At 40.8% G+C, this 17,755-nt stretch overlaps 1 protein-coding gene across 3 annotated transcripts in view; it reads left to right on the top strand.

Annotated features, from left to right (window-relative positions):
* The window catches only part of LOC133538161 (kalirin-like), a 259,495-nt gene that overhangs the window by 137,288 nt on the left and 104,452 nt on the right, over nt 1-17,755 (top strand). For all 3 annotated transcript variants that reach the window (XM_061879521.1, XM_061879520.1, XM_061879519.1), the window contains exons 31-37: nt 3,059-3,128; nt 4,986-5,075; nt 7,445-7,537; nt 7,620-7,731; nt 8,832-9,022; nt 10,722-10,823; nt 16,006-16,154. In XM_061879521.1, coding sequence (XP_061735505.1) covers nt 3,059-3,128; nt 4,986-5,075; nt 7,445-7,537; nt 7,620-7,731; nt 8,832-9,022; nt 10,722-10,823; nt 16,006-16,154 — 807 coding nt within the window. The remainder of the gene's footprint in view (nt 1-3,058; nt 3,129-4,985; nt 5,076-7,444; nt 7,538-7,619; nt 7,732-8,831; nt 9,023-10,721; nt 10,824-16,005; nt 16,155-17,755) is intronic.

The raw sequence follows: 17,755 nt of genomic DNA, 5'->3' as shown, positions 1-17,755 counted from the left end.
CTTCATGCTTAATTTATTACAGCATTGGGGAAGCCTGTAGTTGATGTTTATTATGTAAATGTTATATTTGTATTAACATGTGATAGCAGGGACCCTGCGATTCAAAACTAGGCTGCTACATTACTAATGATTAATGTAACTATAGCTGAAAAATAGTACAATAGCAATAGGAGAGACTATTCATCCCTGTCATGTCGGCTTTATGATGCACTTACATTATTATATACACTATCAGAGACAGAAACTCTTCATTTAACATAATGTCCTTCTTTGCTGCTTCAACATACCTCAATCAACACTGTCCGTAACACATACACATACACACACACACACACACACACACACACACATGCGCACACGTATGCACGCACGCACACACAGACACACACACACCGCAAAATGAGCTAAGGTTGCGCTAAAAGCTAACTAGCCTTCACCTAAAGCCAGGACTGCAAGTGAGCTGAGCTGCAGTATGTTTCTATAAGATCAACGGGCTCATAGTGATGTTTAGAAAGTAGTTGACTTGGAAGTGTTTAGTATAATTTGGGGAGAGTCCGTTGCTCCCCTGTTAAACGCCTATCTGCTTGACGCTGAAGCGCTGACTACATGTGCTCTGAATACGCACTGCTGATTGGCTTGTTACCGCTACGGTTGTAACCAATCAGATGGTTGTGTGGGTTGGACAATGCTCTGTGCTGTGTAGGAGACAGAGGCAGAACGGAGCGGAGCAGCTTGTGAAGACTTTAGCATAGAAGGCTGCTTCATATGTTCGTGTGAAACTCATTCAGTACTCCTCCGCACCGAACCGGAACCCCCGTACCGAAACGGTTCAATACAAATACACGTACTGTTACACCCCAATATATATATATATATATATATATATATATGTATATGTATGTATGTATGTATATATATGTTTATATACACACATGTATATATATTTATGTATGTATAAATATATATACATACATAATATATATATATATGTATATATATATATGTACATATGTGTGTATATATGCATATATATATACGTATAAATATATGTATATGTGTGTGTGTGTATATGTATATATATACACATATATGTATTTAAAAAACTTATATATGTTTATATATACATACATATGTATATATATATACTGTATATATATATACATGTGTGTATATACATATATATGTACGTATAAATACATGTATATATGTGTATATATAAATATATATACATCTATATGTACTTAAAGCATATATATGTTTATATATGTATATATATACATATATCTGTATGTATCTATATATATATTTATATATATTTGTGTGTATCTGTAAATAATTCATAACAACACTGATTTTGATGCATTATTATCAGTATTTTCTTTCCCACAAATTCACACTGTCCCTCATCAGCTGAAAAAACGGACACATATATTAAAATATTTTTTATTTTAAACACTTCAAATCTTTCAGCATCCTCAAACATATCCATAAATATTACATATCTTTTTTTTAATGTCTTTTCTTTTCTTTGTGTAAAAAAAAAAAAATAATTAAAATAAATATTACAGGAAAAACATGTGAAATATTTTCCTAAAATGTTTCAAAGTGGTCACCCTTTAAATCCAACTAATTTGTCAAAGATGGATTTTTTTTATAACATAACATTTTTTTTTCATCAAAGAAAAAATACAAGTGGACCTCAAACGAGTCTCTGAGGAACTCCAAAAACAGAATAAAGTTGCACTTCTAACAGCTTCCACTCAATATTTTATTGTGTAGCCGATTTACAATGAAAACATGTTTCAACTTTTCTTGCTAAAAAAAAAAGACCAACAGCCTTTTCATTTACCATTAATGACAAAACATTCCCTTAAAACAGTTTTGTGGTGGATTATTGCTTATTGTTAATTAACTTATTAAAGAAAAGGTGTTTTTTTCAATGCTAAAAGTATTTTCAAGACAAAATCAAACATTTTAATGTAAAGACATTTAAAAACTGAGTGGTCTTGTGCTGCTTTGTGGAGGTGGACTGCTCCTTCTATCCTGGCTGCCTTCATCATCCTGTACTTCAAGGACATCTTTGCTCCTTTCAGGAGACATTTGTAAGAACGTCTGAGAAGTTTTTTTTTAGTTGGAACTTTGTGCACAAGTTGGAAAAAGACTCAAAACCTGCCTAATCAAGCCCAGTATTTTCATTGACAACATATGACTTGTATTCTTTGAATGCAGTATTTGTTATTCTTTTGTTGTGTTGTTGCAGTATTTTTTTTTATACTTTTATTGTGCTCTTGCAGTATTTCTTATACTTTTATTGTGTTGTTGCAATATTTTTATATACTTTTATTGTGTTATTGTAGTGCTTTTTATACTTTTACTGTGTTGTTGCAGTATTTTTATTATTTTACTGCATTGCAGTATTTTTTTATACTTTTATTGTGTTGTTGCAGTACTTTTTATACTTTTACTGTGTTGTTGCAGTATTTTTATTATTTTACTGCATTGCAGTATTTTTTATTTTTTTATTGTGTTGTTGCAGCAATATTTATACTTTTATTGTGTTATTGCAGTATTTTTTTATACTTTTATTGTGTTGTTGCAGTATTTTTTATTTTTTTACTGTGTTGTTGCACCATTTTTTAATACCTTTACTGTAATATTCCAGTAATTTTTTTACACTTAAATTGTGTTGTTACAGTATTTCAAATATTATTGATTGTGTTGTTGCAATATTTGTTATACTTTTTCTGTGCCGTTGCAGTATTTTGTATTTTACTGTGTTGTTGCTGTATTTGTATTATTTTACTGTGTTGTTGAAGTATTGTTTATACTTTTATTTTGTTGTTGCAGTATTTTTTTATACTTTTGTGTTGTTTCAGTATTTTTGTACTTTTACTGTGTTGTTGCAGTATTATTCATAGTTTTATTGTGTTGCAGTATTTTGTATTATTTTACCGTGTTGTTGCAGTACTTTTTTATATTTTTACTGTGTTGTTGAAGTATGTTCATAGATTTATTGTGTTGTTGCAGTATTTTTCATACTTTTACTGTGTTGTTGCAGTATTTTCCTGAAGGAGCTGATCAATTACGAGCAGCTGCCAGAGGATGTTGGACACTGCTTTGTCACCTGGGTAAGGCATTATTATTATCATTATCATCATCATCGTAACATTTATTATTATTATTTTCCATAATTTTTACTATTGTTATTACTATCATTATTATTCTTATTATCATGAATATCATTATTTTATTGTTATAATTACTATTATTATTATTTGTATTTTTATAAATATCATTATTATTATCATTATTTTATTATCAGTGTTATTGATATAATTATCATTATTGTTATTACTATCTTTACTATTATTATTACTATATTATTATGTCATTATAATAGTTATCTCTACTATTATTATTACTTTCATTATTATTACTATTTTATCATCATTTAATCATCACTATTATTGTTATAATTACTACTATCATTATTGTTATTTTCATTATTTATATTGTTGTTATCACTACTTTTAATCATTATTATTTTCAGTGTTACTATTATCACCATCAACGTTGTTATTACTTATATTATTATAAGTATTGTCAGTAATATTATTATCAATAGTATTATTAGTAATATTAATATTGGTAATATTAACATTATCATAAGTATTATTATCATCAGTAATTTATTATGATCATTACTTTATTATTATCAATAATATTAGTATTATAATTATCACCTTTAACAATATTATTGGTATAATTTTTAATCACTATATTATGATTATTTATAGTTTTACCATCATTATTTTATGATTATAATTTTTAGTATTCTTGTCATTATTTTTGTGATCCATTTCCATTTTCTACCGCTTGTCAATTTTGGGGTCGCGGGAGGATGGGGTGGGCCAATCTTAGTGTTGCAAATCAACCTATTCCCAAGTGCGTGTCTTTAGAGGTGGGAGGACATGCAAACTCTACACAGAAAGATCCCGAGCCTCGGACTACTCAGGACCTTTGTATTGTGAGGCACATGCAGTAACCCCTGTTGCACCGTGCTGTCCTATTTTTTGTGATAATTATCATTATTTTTAGTATTACTGTAATCATTTATTATCATCCATCCATCCATTTACTACCGCTTATCCCTTTTTGGGGTTGCTGGAGCCTATCTCAGCTGCATTTGGGCGAAAGGTGGCGTACACCCTGGACAAGTCGCCACCTCATAACAGGGCCAACACAAATTGACAAGACAACATTCGCACTCACATTCACACACAGCGGCCAATTTTAGTGTTGCAAATCAACCTATCCCCAGTTGCATGTCTTTAGAGGTTGAAGGACATGCAAACTCTACACAGAAAGATCCCGAGCCCGGGATTGAATCTCGGACTACTCAGGACCTTCGTATTGTGAGGCACATGCACTAACCCCTGTCGCACCGTGCCCCCCTATTTTTTGTGATAATTATCATTATTTTTAGTATTAGTGTAATCATTTATTATCATGATTATTGTAATTATTGGTGGCAGAGGGGTTAGTGCGTCTGCCTCACAATACGAAGGTCCTGCAGTCCTGGGTTCAATCCCAGGCTCGGGATCTTTCTGTGTGGAGTTTGCATGTTCTCCCCGTGAATGTGTGGGTTCCTCCAGGTACTCCGGCTTTCTCCCGCTTCCAAAGACATGCACCTGGGGATAGGTTGATTGGCAACACTAAATTGGCCCTAGTGTGGGAATGTGAGTGTGAATGTTGTCCGTCTGTCTGTGTTGGCCCTGCGATGAGGAGCCGACTTGTCCAGGGTGTACCCCGCCTTCCGCCCCATTGTAGCTGAGATAGGCGCCAGCGCCCTCCGCAACCCCAAAAGGGAATAAGCGGTGGGAAATGGATGGATGGATGGGTGTAATCATTTATTATCATGATTATTGTAATTATTATTTTTGTCTCTATTATTGTTATTAACATTGTTGTGGTTCCTCCCGCAGGCTGACAAGTTCCACATCTACGTGGATTATTGCAAAAACAAACCCGACTCCAGTCAACTCATTCTGGAACACGCCGGAACTTTCTTTGACGTGAGAACACATCCTTTACTGTGCGAAGACATGAAATACCGTATTTCCTTGAATTGCCGCCGGGGCACTAATTAATTCAAAACCTCTTCTCACTCCTGCGCTTACCAAAGGCATGCGGTAAAAGTAAGCATGCGCTAATTATTTTAAAACCTCTTCTCACTCCGCGCTTACCAAAGGCATGCAGTAAAAAGTTGAGTGTGATGTAAGCTTGGACCTTAAATCCTACTGAATAGCTCTTAATCTTCTTCCCTTTATGCGATTTCAAATTACCGGTATTGAAATCAGCCTCCTCCATTTTGAAAATGAAGACAGGGTAAGTGTCACTTGTGACGTCACGAGTTTGACCAGGCGGTAATACTAAGCATGCGCTAATTATTTTGCGAAGCGAGTTTGACCCGGCAGTAATTCAAGGTAGGCGCATACTATATGCCCTGCGGCAATCCAAGAAAATACGGTATTCTCGATTACATCAATGATCAAAATAAGAGGTTGTAGTCAGGGGCGTCACTAGACCTAATAGTGTACCGGGGCACACCTGGGGCATTAATAATTCATGTGAGCGTGCAAAGCGCACAAGCAAAAACATTTTTAGCACTTATTTATCATAAAAAATACATAAATAGTGCTTTAAACTATGAAATCATATCAGATTATGTTGTATGGATCTTTGATTAACCACCTGAAATTAACTAATGCATTTGACCTACTTGTGCACTTTTTTACTCCAGACTTCTAAACTGCTACTGGTTAAAGCAAAAAGGAAGAGCAATGAATATTTTTGAAATATATATTGCAGTGATCATCTGCAAATTTAACATCTACAAAAGTAAAACAAAATATAAAGCACCCCTACATCTCTGGGTTATTTTATATTATTTAATTTCCATTTATGGCAATTTGGCTAATCCTATTTCAGATACACAAAACTATAAAATATACACAAAACAATAAAGCCACAGTAGTAGAATAAATGAACTGTCGTGTGTCTGTTCAGGGAATCATTTTCTGAGAAGTAAACTGTGACGTCTCATTTTCATTTTTGCAAAGTGGTCAATCACTCTGGACAGACATGGAAATATTACAGTAACTGTTATACAGTTGACTAGTGGTTCCCAACTGGTGGGTCGTGACATAAAAGTGGATTGTGTGTCATTTTCAGTGAGTCGCAGTCAGATGTGTGCATGAAAAAAAAAAGTTTAGGGAGAAAAAAATCTAATTGTGGCAACAAAACCAGTTATTTTTAGCCATTTTTCTAGTGACTATTGAGTATTTTAGCAGAAGGCAAACCGACTAACAAGTTGGAGGAGGACTCAGGACAGACATGGAAATATATTTTTTAAAAATCTAAATGGGGCAACAAAACCCGATATTTTCAGCCATCTTTCTGAAGACAAATACAGAAATGTTACTATTTTTTCTGGAAACAAAACCAGATGCTTTAGCTGTAGCCATTTTTCTGGTGAAAAAACAAGATTATTTTAGTCAAAGTCACATTGATTAACAAGACAAGTCTACTGTGCTATTTTTCTTTGAAATAAACTTGAATGATTTAAAAATTTGGCTCACGACTTGATGATATGGAAAAATGTTTTTCTTCCTGAAGATAAAGCATTTGAGAAGCACTCAACTCACACATGCTTACTCCTAATCATCATTGATGCAGAACCAGCAGACAATAACCAACATTATGTTTCATGTTCATTGGAAATTCCCCCGACAGCTTGTACAGCAAATGAATATGTTTGTCTTGATACAAGGAATAACGTAAGCTAACTTAGTATCAACTTAAGACAATGATGTTGCCTAGCTAGCTAGGACTTCACTTACATCTCTCATCCCTCGCTTCTTCTCTGCTGCGGGCGAATAACTGTCTTAAATCCATCTAGAAGTTACATTTTGAGTCAAATCAAAATCAAAATATTGTAATAAACAAATTGTTGTTGGCTAACGTCACCTACCTCAAGCAGTGATTCGAATCCCCCCCCCCCCCTCTCTCTCTGTTTCTCTCTCTCTCTCAACCGAAGTCTCGATCCACACGTGAATAAATTACCATATTAAGTAGCCATGTGCTCACTGTTTCGTGGAGTGAATACAGTAGCAATCAATTACCATATTAAGTAGTATGTGCGCTGTTGTCTATGTTATGTAGACTTAAAACTCAGAAGCGTTTTTTTTTATTGGTAAAATTTTTACTGGGGCACTGCAGATCAACAGTGGGGCGCGTGCCCCACTGAAATATGTCTGGCGACGCCCCTGGTTGTAGTTACCCCTCTTTGCCAGCAGATGCATTATTTCCATATCCCCTGCAATGCGAAGGTGGTCCTTTCATTAGGTACACGCTGCTAAAATGGGTGTGTTTGTGTGTCCAGGACATCCAGCAGCGACGAGGACTCGCCAATTCCATCTCGTCTTACCTCATCAAACCCGTGCAGAGGATCACCAAGTACCAACTGCTGCTGAAGGTACCGGCGTGACGATAACGACGACGATAATAATAATAATTATAATAATAATAACGACTGTCCTCGACTTCCCGGCGGGCAGGAGTTGCTGTCCTGCTGCGAGGAGGGCAAAGGGGAGATCAAAGACGGCCTGGAGGTCATGTTGAGCGTCCCCAAGCGAGCCAACGACGCCATGCACCTGGCCATGCTGGAAGGTACCGAGTCCGGACATCCGCAGGGAGACCAACACTCCCCGAGTAGTTAGTTCCTGGCAAAAGCTATGACGAAAACAATTAAAATTTTATGGAAAACCATCCATCCATTTCCCTACCGCTTATTCCCTTTTGGGGTCGCGGGGGTCGCTGGTGCCTATCTCAGCTATTTAACAAAAATAGTAATGCTATAAAAAAAACAAAGCCGAACTAGCTCGCTGGATAGCTAAGCTAAGCGTCGACTCCTCAATGCTTTCCTTGTAAAACCAGCAAAAAAAACAACAAAATAGCATGTTGAAAAGCTAGCGCTACCATGCTAATGGTGCGTTTAAGGAGGTCGGAATTTCCACGCTCCGTGTCGGAAAATTGTCCCCAACCATCAAATATTTTTTGATTGATTGATTGAAACTTTTATTAGTAGATTGCACAGTTTGGTACATATTCCGTACAATTGACCACTAAATGGTAACACCCGAATACATTTTTCAACTTGTCCACGTTAATCAATTCATGGTACAAATATATACTATCAGCATAATACAGTCATCACACAAGTTAATCATCAGAATATATACATTGAAATATTTATATTATTTAGAATAGAATAGAATATACTTTTATTGTCATTATTGATGTGAACAGGTTCAAAGAACAACAAAACTGGAGCAGATCCCTAAGGCAGTGGTCCCCAACCTTTTTGTATCCGCAGACCGGTCAACGCTTAATGATTTTTATTTTATGTAAGAAATAAAATAAAAGTTGCAATAATAAAATATAAGAATTGATACAAAACTTTCAATAATAAGATAAAATAAAATACAATAAATTACATAAAATGTGCAATAATAAAATAAAACTAAATAAAATATAAGAAATTATATAAAAGGTGTAATAATAAAATATAATATCCGAAACAATATGAAAGGTGAAATAATAAAATAAAATATAAGAAATCATATAAAAGGTGTAATAAGAAATGAATACAAAAGGTGAATTAATAACAGTTAAGACTACTGTATATGTGAATGTGTTCCACACAGTAAGTGCCTGGTACTCTCTGCAGTTGAGAGGCGTCGATTACAGCGTCTTACATTCCCTTGCAGGTTTCGAGGAGAACTTGGAGGTTCAGGGCGAGCTGATCCTGCAGGACAGTTTCCAGGTGTGGGACCCGCGCTCCCTCATCCGAAAGGGGCGGGACCGACACCTCTTCCTGTTCGAGTTCTCTCTGGTCTTCAGCAAGGAATTCAAGGACTCATCCGGAAGAACCAAATATCAATACAAACACAAACTACTGGTGAGTGCAGTACACCGACCAGCAGGGGGCAGTAGTGTGTACTTTGGCCCTTCAGTCCACTTCCACACACTCCTTTTTTATTGACACTTTATAAGGTCATTTCACAGCCGTACCCCTTTAATCATACTTTATACCTTGTGTGACACATGCTAACTTTTTTTTGCAATTTTTTCCAATCATTTACACCATAGTCATATAACTTGGTACTTGATATACCATATTTCCTTGAATTGCCGCAGAGCATATAGTATGTGCCTGCCGGGTCAAACTCGCTTCCCAAAATAATTATTGCATGCTTAGTATTACCACCTGGTCAAACTCGTGAGGTCACGAGTGACACTTCCCCTGTCATCATTTTCAAAATGGAGGAGGCTGATTTCAATACCGGTAATTTGAAACCGCATAAAGGGAAGAAGATTAAGAGCTATTCAATAGGATTTAAGGTCCAAGCTTACATCACACTCACATTTTTACTGCATGCCTTTGGTAAGTGCAGGAGTGAGAAGAAGTTTTATATCTATTAGCAGCCTGGCGGCAATTCAAGGAAATGCGGTATGCTAACTGTTAACATGCTAACATTAGTTTTCAAGCATGCTAACTTTTAAAGCTAATTTCACAGCCACAAACCTTAGTATCATACCGTATAACATGCTAGACAGTTAGCATGCTAACTTTAAGTTGCTGTTTTTTCAACGATTTACCACATAGTCATATACAGTAACTTGGTACCTGATATAAGCTAATTGTTAGCATGCTAGCATTTGCATGCAAGCATGCTAACTATTCAAATTAATTTCACAGCCATACACCTTTAATCATACTGTATAACTTTTGTGACACATGCTAAGGTTTTTTTGTTGCTATTTTTCCAACCATTTACCCCATAGTCATATATAACTTGGTACTTAGTATATGCTTACTGTTAAAATGCTACCATTAGCATGCTAACTTTTAAAGCTAATTGTAAATCCATACACCTTTAATCATACCGTATAACTTGTGTGACACATGCTAACTATTACCATGCCAACTTTTATTTTGATATTTTTCCAACCATTTACCTTTTTTGAACCATTTACCACATAGATATACAACTTTGTACTTGATAAATGCTAACTGTTAACATGCTATCATTAGGATGCTAACTTTTGAAGCTTAGCCACACACCTTAAAATCATACTGTATAATTTAGGTGACACATGATAACTTTGTTTTGCTATTTTTTCAACCATTTACCACATAGTCATATACATTTGTGCTTGATAAATGCTAACTGTTAACATGCCATCATTGGCATGCTAGCATACTAACTTTTAAAGCTGATTTCACAGCCACACACCTTAGAATCATACTGTATAACTTAAGTGGCACATGCTAACTGTTAAAGTGCTAATTTAATTTTAGAAAATTTTTCAAACATTTAACCTGTAGTCCTAGTTGGTGTGTCAATATTCTATTAGTTTTCATTTTTGCTGCTTTAGCTTTCATCACGATCAATCAACTTAGCTCCAATTTAACACCCAAAATCTTAGATGAGAAGCCAAAACCGCATTGGAATTTTTTTTTAAATAATACTAAATCAAATATTATTTCACTCGTATGCCATTTGTTTAATGATTATTATTTTTATTTGTTTTTATTTTATTGATTTATTCTTTTTCTTTTTTGATTTTTATCTGATTGTTTTTGATGTTTGCAGACGTCAGAGTTGGGGGTGACGGAGCACATCGAAGGCGACCCGTGTAAATTTGCTCTCTGGGCCGGAAGGACGCCCTCGTCTGACAACAAGACGGTGCTGAAGGCAAGTAGATGATGGACAATAACGCACATGCAAAATTATCCCAAAACTTTAACATGTTAGCTTTTTAGCATGGATCAGTTTGACTGGGGAACGGTTTGAATCGGTTGTCATGAGCATGTTACTTGTATATAATATGATACTTGGCGGCTGTTAACTCTTTTAGCATGTTAATATGCTAACATTAGAATTCTATATTTTGAGTTAAGTTTACAGATATACGCCCCCGAGTCCAATATTTTATTGCTCACAGGCTGTTGGCATCCATCAAGTACTAAAATGTATGACTCTGAAGAGTACAACGGCAAAACTTGCTAAAGAATGAAGTTAGCCAAAAATGATAGCAAGTTAGCTTTTTAGTAAGGAGCATTTTGACTTTGAAACGGTTTGGAATCTGTAGACATAAGCATGCTATACTTTTTTAGCAAGTTTTACAGGTACGATAGACACCTCAGAGTAATATATCTTGATACTTGATGCATGCTAACTTTTAGCATGTTAACATGTTAAAATTAGCATGTTAGTTGTTTAGTTAATTTTACAGGTGTACACCTCAGAGTCAAATATGTTGTTATTTCACACATGCTGTTAGCAGCCATCAAGTAATCAAATGTATGACTCAAGCGTACACCCGCGAAATTAGCTGAAATAGCCGACATGTTAACCGTGTGTATGCGTCAAGTACCAAAATATATGACTGTGAGGTTTATACCTGTAAAGTTTGCCAAAAACGTTACCAAGTTGGCTTTAGCATTCTAGGTTTTTAGTTAATTTTACAGGTGTACACCTCAGCTCTTTGAGCTGCCACCTTATCGTGGTGGAGGAGTTTGCGTGTCCCAATGATCCTAGGAGCTATGTTGTCCGGGGGCTTTATGCACCCTGGTAGGGTCCCCCAAGGCAAACAGGTTCTAGGTGAGGGATCAGACAAAGAGCAGCTCGAAGACCATTATGAAGAAGAAAAAGCATGGACCCAGATTTCCCTCGCCCGGACCCGGGTCACCGGGGCCCCCCTCTGGAGCCAGGCCCGGAGGTGGGGCACGATGGCGAGCGCCTGGTGGCCGGGCCTGTTCCCATGGGGCCCGGCCGGGCACAGCCCGAAGAGGCAACGTGGTTCACCCCTCCAATGGGCTCACCACCCATAGCAGGGGCGATAGAGGTCGGGTGCAATGTGAGCTGGGCGGCAGCCGAAGGCAGGGCACTTGGCGGTCCGATCCTCGGCTACAAAAGCTAGCTCTTGGGACGTGGAACGTCACCTCACTGGGGGGGAAAGAGCCTGAGCTAGTGCGCGAAGTCGAGAAGTTCCGGCTGGATATAGTCGGACTCACTTCGACGCACAGCAAGGGCTCTGGAACAACTTATCTCGAGAGGGACTGGACCCTCTTCCACTCTGGCGTTGCCGGCAGTGAGAGGCGACTGGCTGGGGTGGCAATTCTTGTTGCCCCCCGGCTCAAAGCCTGCACTTTGGAGTTCAACCCGGTGGACGAAAGGGTAGCCTCCCTCCGCCTTCGGGTGGGTCCTGACTGTTGTTTGTGCTTACGCACCAAGCATCAGTTCAAAGTACCCACCCTTTTTGGGAACACTCGAGAGAGTACTGGAAAGTGGTCCCCCAGGTGATTCCCTTGTCCTACTGGGGGACTTCAACGCTCACGTTGGCAACGACAATGACACTCGGGTGAAGAGAGAGGCGGAGCTTTCTACCGATCACCACCTGGTGGTGAGTTGGCTGCGATGGTGGGGGAGGATGCCGGACAGACCTGGGAGGCCCAAACGCATTGTGAGGGTCTGCTGGGAACGTCTGGCAGAGTCTCCTGTCAGAGAAAGTTTCAATTCCCACTTCCGGAAGAACTTTGAACATATCACGAGGGAGGTGCTGGACATTGAGTCCGAGTGGACCATGTTCCGCACCTCTATTGTCGAGGCGGCTGATCGGAGCTGTGGCCGCAAGGTAGTTGGTGCCTGTCGGGGTGGCAATCCTAAAACCCCTTGGTGGACACCAGCGGTGAGGGATACCATCAAGCTGAAGAAGGAGTCCTATCGGGTCCTTTTGGCTCATAGGACGCCAGAGGCAGTGGACAGGTACCGACAGGCCAAGCGGTGTGCAGCTTCAGTGGTCGCGGAGGCAAAAACTCGGACATGGGAGGATTTCGAGGAAGCCATGGAAAACGACTTCCGGACGTCTTCGAAGCCATTCTGGACCACCGTCCGACGCCTCAGGAAGGGGAAGCAGTGCACTATCAACACCGTGTATGGTGCGGATGGTGTTCTGCTGACCTCAACTGCGGATGTTGTGGATAGGTGGAAGGAATACTTCGAAGACCTCCTCAATCCCACCAACACGTCTTCCTATGAGGAAACAGTGCCTGGGGAATCTGTGGTGGACTCTCTTATTTTTGGGACTGAGGTCGCTGAGGTAGGTAAAAAGCTCCTCGGTGGCAAGGCCCCAGGGGTGGATGAGGTCCGCCAGGAGATCCTTAAGGCTCTGGATGCTGTGGGGCTGTCTTGGTTTACAAGACTCTGCAGCATCGCGTGGACATTGGGGGCGATACCTCTGGATTGGCAGACCGGGGTGGTGGTTCCTCTCTTTAAGAAGGGGGACCGGAGGGTGTGTTCCAACTATCGTGGGATCACACTCCTCAGCCTTCCCCGTAAGGTTTATTCAGGTGTACTGGAGAGGAGGCTACGCCGGATAGTCGAACATCGCATTCAGGAGGAACAGTGTGGTTTTCGTCCTGGTCATGGAACTGTGGACCAGCTCTATACTCTCGGCAGGGTTCTTGAGGGTGCATGGGAGTTTGCCCAACCAGTCTACATGTGCTTTGTGGACTCGGAGAAGGCATTCGACCGTGTCCCTCGGGAAGTCCTGTGGAGAGCGCTCGTAGAGTATGGGGTATCGGACTGTCTTATTGTGGCGGTCCGCTCCCTGTACGATCAGAGCCAGAGCTTGGTCCGCATTGCCGGCAGTAAGTCGGACACTTTCCAGTGAGCATTGGACTCCGCCAAGGCTGTCGTTTGTCACCGATTCTGTTCATAACTTTTATGGACAGAATTTCTAGGCGCAGTCAAGGCGTTGAGGGGTTACGGTTTGGTGACCGCAGGATTAGGTCTCTGCTTTTTGCAGATGATGTGGTTCTGATGGCTTCATCTGACCGGGATCTTCAGCTCTCACTGGATCGGTTCGCAGCCGAGTGTGACGCGACCGGAATGAGAATCAGCACCTCCAAGTCAGAGTCCATGGTTCTCGCCCGGAAAAGGGTGGAATGCCATCTTGGTGTTGGGGAGGAGACCCTGCCACAAGTGGAAAAGTTCAAGTACCTAGGAGTCTTGTTCACGAGTGAGGGAACAGTGGATCGTGAGATCGACAGGCGGATCGGTGCGGCGTCTTCAGTAATGCGGACGTTGTACCGATCCGTTGTGGTGAAGAAGGAGCTGAGCCGGAAGGCAAAGCTCTCAACTTACCGGTCGATCTACGTTCTCATCCTCACCTATGGTCATGAGCTTTGGGTCATGACCGAAAGGATAAGATCACGGGTACAAGCGGCCGAATGGAGTTTCCTCCGCCGTGTGGCGGGGCTCTCCCTTAGAGATAGGGTGAAAAGCTCTGCCATCCGGGAGGAACTCAAAGTAAAGCCGCTGCTCCTTCACATCGGGAGGAGCCAGATGAGGTGGTTCGGGCATTTGGTCAGGTTGCCACCCGAACGTGTCCCTAGAGAGGTATTTAGGGCACGTCCAACCGGTAGGAGGCCACGGGGAAGACCCAGGACACGTTGGGAAGACTTTGTCTCCCGGTTGGCCTGGGAACGCCCCGGGATCCCCCGGGAAGAGCTAAACGAAGTGGCTGGGGAGAGGGAAGTCTGGGTTTCCCTGCTTAGGCTGTTGCCCCTGCAACCCGACCTCGGATAAGCGGAAGAAGATGGATGGATGGATGGATGGACCTCAGAGTCAAATATTTTGTTATTTCACACATGCTGTTAGCAGCCATCAAGTAATCAAATGTATGACTCAAGCGTACACCCGCAAAATTAGCTGAAATAGCCGACATGCTAACAGTGTGTATGCGTCAAGTACCAAAATATATGACTGTGAGGTTCATACCTGTAAAGTTTGCCAAAAACGTTAGCAAGTTGGCTTTAGCATGCTACTTTTTTAGTTAATTTTACAGGTGTACACCTCAGAGTCAAATATGTTGTTATTTCACACATGCTGTTAGCAGCCATCAAGTAATCAAATGTATCACTCAAGCATACATCTGCGAAATTAGCTGATATAGCCGACATGCTAACAGTGTGTATGCGTCAATTACCAAAATGTATGACTGTGAGGTTTATACCTGTAAAGTTAGCCAAAAACGTTTGCAAGTTAGCTTTTTATTTCATTTTGACTTTGGAACGGTTTGAATCTGTGCACACTAGTCAGTGGCCTATTGGTTAGAGTGTCCGCCCTGAGATCGGTAGGTTGTGTGTTCAAATCCTGGCCGAGTCATACCAAAGACAATAAAAATCGGACTCATTCCTGCTTGGCACTCAGCATCAAGGGTTGGAATTGGGGGTTAAATCACCAAAAATGATTCCCGGGCGCGGCACCACTGCTGCCCTCTGCTCCCCTCACCTCCCAGGGGGTGATCAAGGGTGATGGGTCAAATGCAGGGAATAATTTCGCCACACCAAGAGTTTGTGTGACATTCATTGGTACTTTAACTTTAACATTATTAACGTATTTTAATGTTAGCATTCTAAAATTTGCACGGTAGCTTTTTAGGTAATTTTACAGACGTACATGTCAGAGTCAAATATTGTGATATGTGATGTATGTTAACTCTTAGCATGTTAACAATAGCATGCTAGCGTTTTTAGCTAATTTTATCACCTAGAGGCATGTATTTTGTTATGATATGCACGTTTACATTAGCATGCTATTTTATTAGTGAATTTCACAGGTGTACACCTCAGAGACAAATATTTTTGTTATTTCTCACATGCTGTTAGCATCCATTAAGAACCAAAATATACGACCCCAATTAGTATACCTGCAGAATGAGCTAAAATAGTTAGTGTTAGTGTGGGCCAACTCCCAAAAGAGGTCTATACCTGTGAAGTTAGCTTCGAGAGTTAACATGCCGGCAATGGACTACACCGTATGTATGGAACATGGATGTTATGTAACGCATGGCTTGCTGCCGGTGGTGCAGGCGTCGGGTGTGGAGGCCAAGCAGGAGTGGATCAAGAACATCAGGGAGGTGATCCAGGAGAGAATGACCCACCTGAAGGGGGCGCTGAAAGAGCCCGTTCAGCTGCCAAAGACGGCGGCACTCGCCAAACCTCGGAACACCGCCAAGAGGTGACGCTTTCATTTTGCAAAATACCCTTTCGAAAACAATTACAACTGCACCATTTTAGGAAATTTCTTAAAATTTCTGTTTTGTTTTGAGTTTTTTTTGTTTTTCCCTGCTCAAAAATACAAGGCTGATTGAAAAATTTCACTTAGCAAAATAATTTTTATGTTAATACACAAAAAAAGTCTCAAGAGACATGCTATAAAATAAGTCGGCCATTTTGGTTGAAAGCGTTTTTGTTTTTTTAGTATCGGCCACCGATCAGTATCGACCCATATTCAAAGAAAGGTATGTGATTGCCTTGACGATTAATCACGATTAATGCAGATTAATGGCGACTAACGCCGATTAATGCAGAATAACAGCCATCAGACTGTGTAATGCATAGGTTCATTCTTGACTGCACTTAAAAGTAGAATATATGTATAATATATTTATATTATTCACATGTGAATAATCCATCCATCTTTCCATCCATCGCGGGGGCAACAGCCTAAGCAGAGAAACCCAGACTTCCCTCTCCCCAGCCACTTCGTCTAGCTCTTCCCGGGGGATCCCGAGGCGTTCCCAGGCCAGCCGGGAGACATAGTCTTCCCAACGTGTCCTGGGTCTTCCCCGTGGCCTCCTACCGGTTGGACGTGCCCTAAACACCTCCCTAGGGAGACGTTCGGGTGGCATCCGGACCAGATGCCCGAACCACCTCATCTGGCTCCTCTCTATGTGAAGGAGCTGTGGCTTTACTTTGAGTTCCTCCCGGATGGCAGAGCTTTTCACCCTATCTCTAGGGGAGAGCCCTGCCACACGGCGGAGGAAACTCATTTCGGCCGCTTGTACCCGTGATCTTATCCTTTCGGTCATGACCCAAAGCTCACGACCATAGGTGAGGATGGGAACGTAGATCGACCGGTAAATTGAGAGCTTTGCCTTCCGACTCAGCTCCTTCTTCACCACAACGGATCGGTACAACCTCCGCATTACTGAAGAGGCCGCACCGATCCGCCTGTCGATCTCACGATCCACTCTTCCCTCACTCGTGAACAAGACTCCTAGGTACTTGAACTCCTCCACTTGGGGCAGGGTCTCCTCCCCAACCCGGAGATGGCATTCCACCCTTTTCCGGGCGAAAACCATGGACTCGGACTTGGACGTGCTGATTCTCATTCCGGTCGCTTCACACTCGGCTGCAAACCGATCCAGTGAGCGCTGAAGATCCCGGTCAGATGAAGCCATCAGGACCACATCATCTGCAAAAAGCAGAGACCTAATCCTGCGGTCACCAAACCGGAACCCCTCAACGCCTTGACTGCGCCCTAGAAATTCTGTCCATAAAAGTTATGAACAGAATTGGTGACAAACCACAGCCTTGGCGGAGTCCAACCCTCACTGGAAATGTGTTCGACTTACTGCCGGCAATGCGGACCAAGCTCTGTCACTGATCGTACAGGGAGCGGACCGCCATAATAAGACAGTCCGATACCCCATACTCTCTGAGCACTCCCCACAGGACTTCCCGAGGGACACGGTCGAAGGCCTTCTCCAAGTCCACAAAGCACATGTAGACTGGTTGGGCAAACTCCCATGCACCCTCAAGAACCCTGCCGAGAGT

This window comes from Nerophis ophidion, linkage group LG19 (genome assembly GCF_033978795.1).
Source record: "Nerophis ophidion isolate RoL-2023_Sa linkage group LG19, RoL_Noph_v1.0, whole genome shotgun sequence".
NCBI classification, from domain to species: domain Eukaryota; kingdom Metazoa; phylum Chordata; class Actinopteri; order Syngnathiformes; family Syngnathidae; genus Nerophis; species Nerophis ophidion.
Note: the sequence above shows the minus strand (reverse complement) of the source record. Positions and strands in the feature narration are given on the sequence as shown.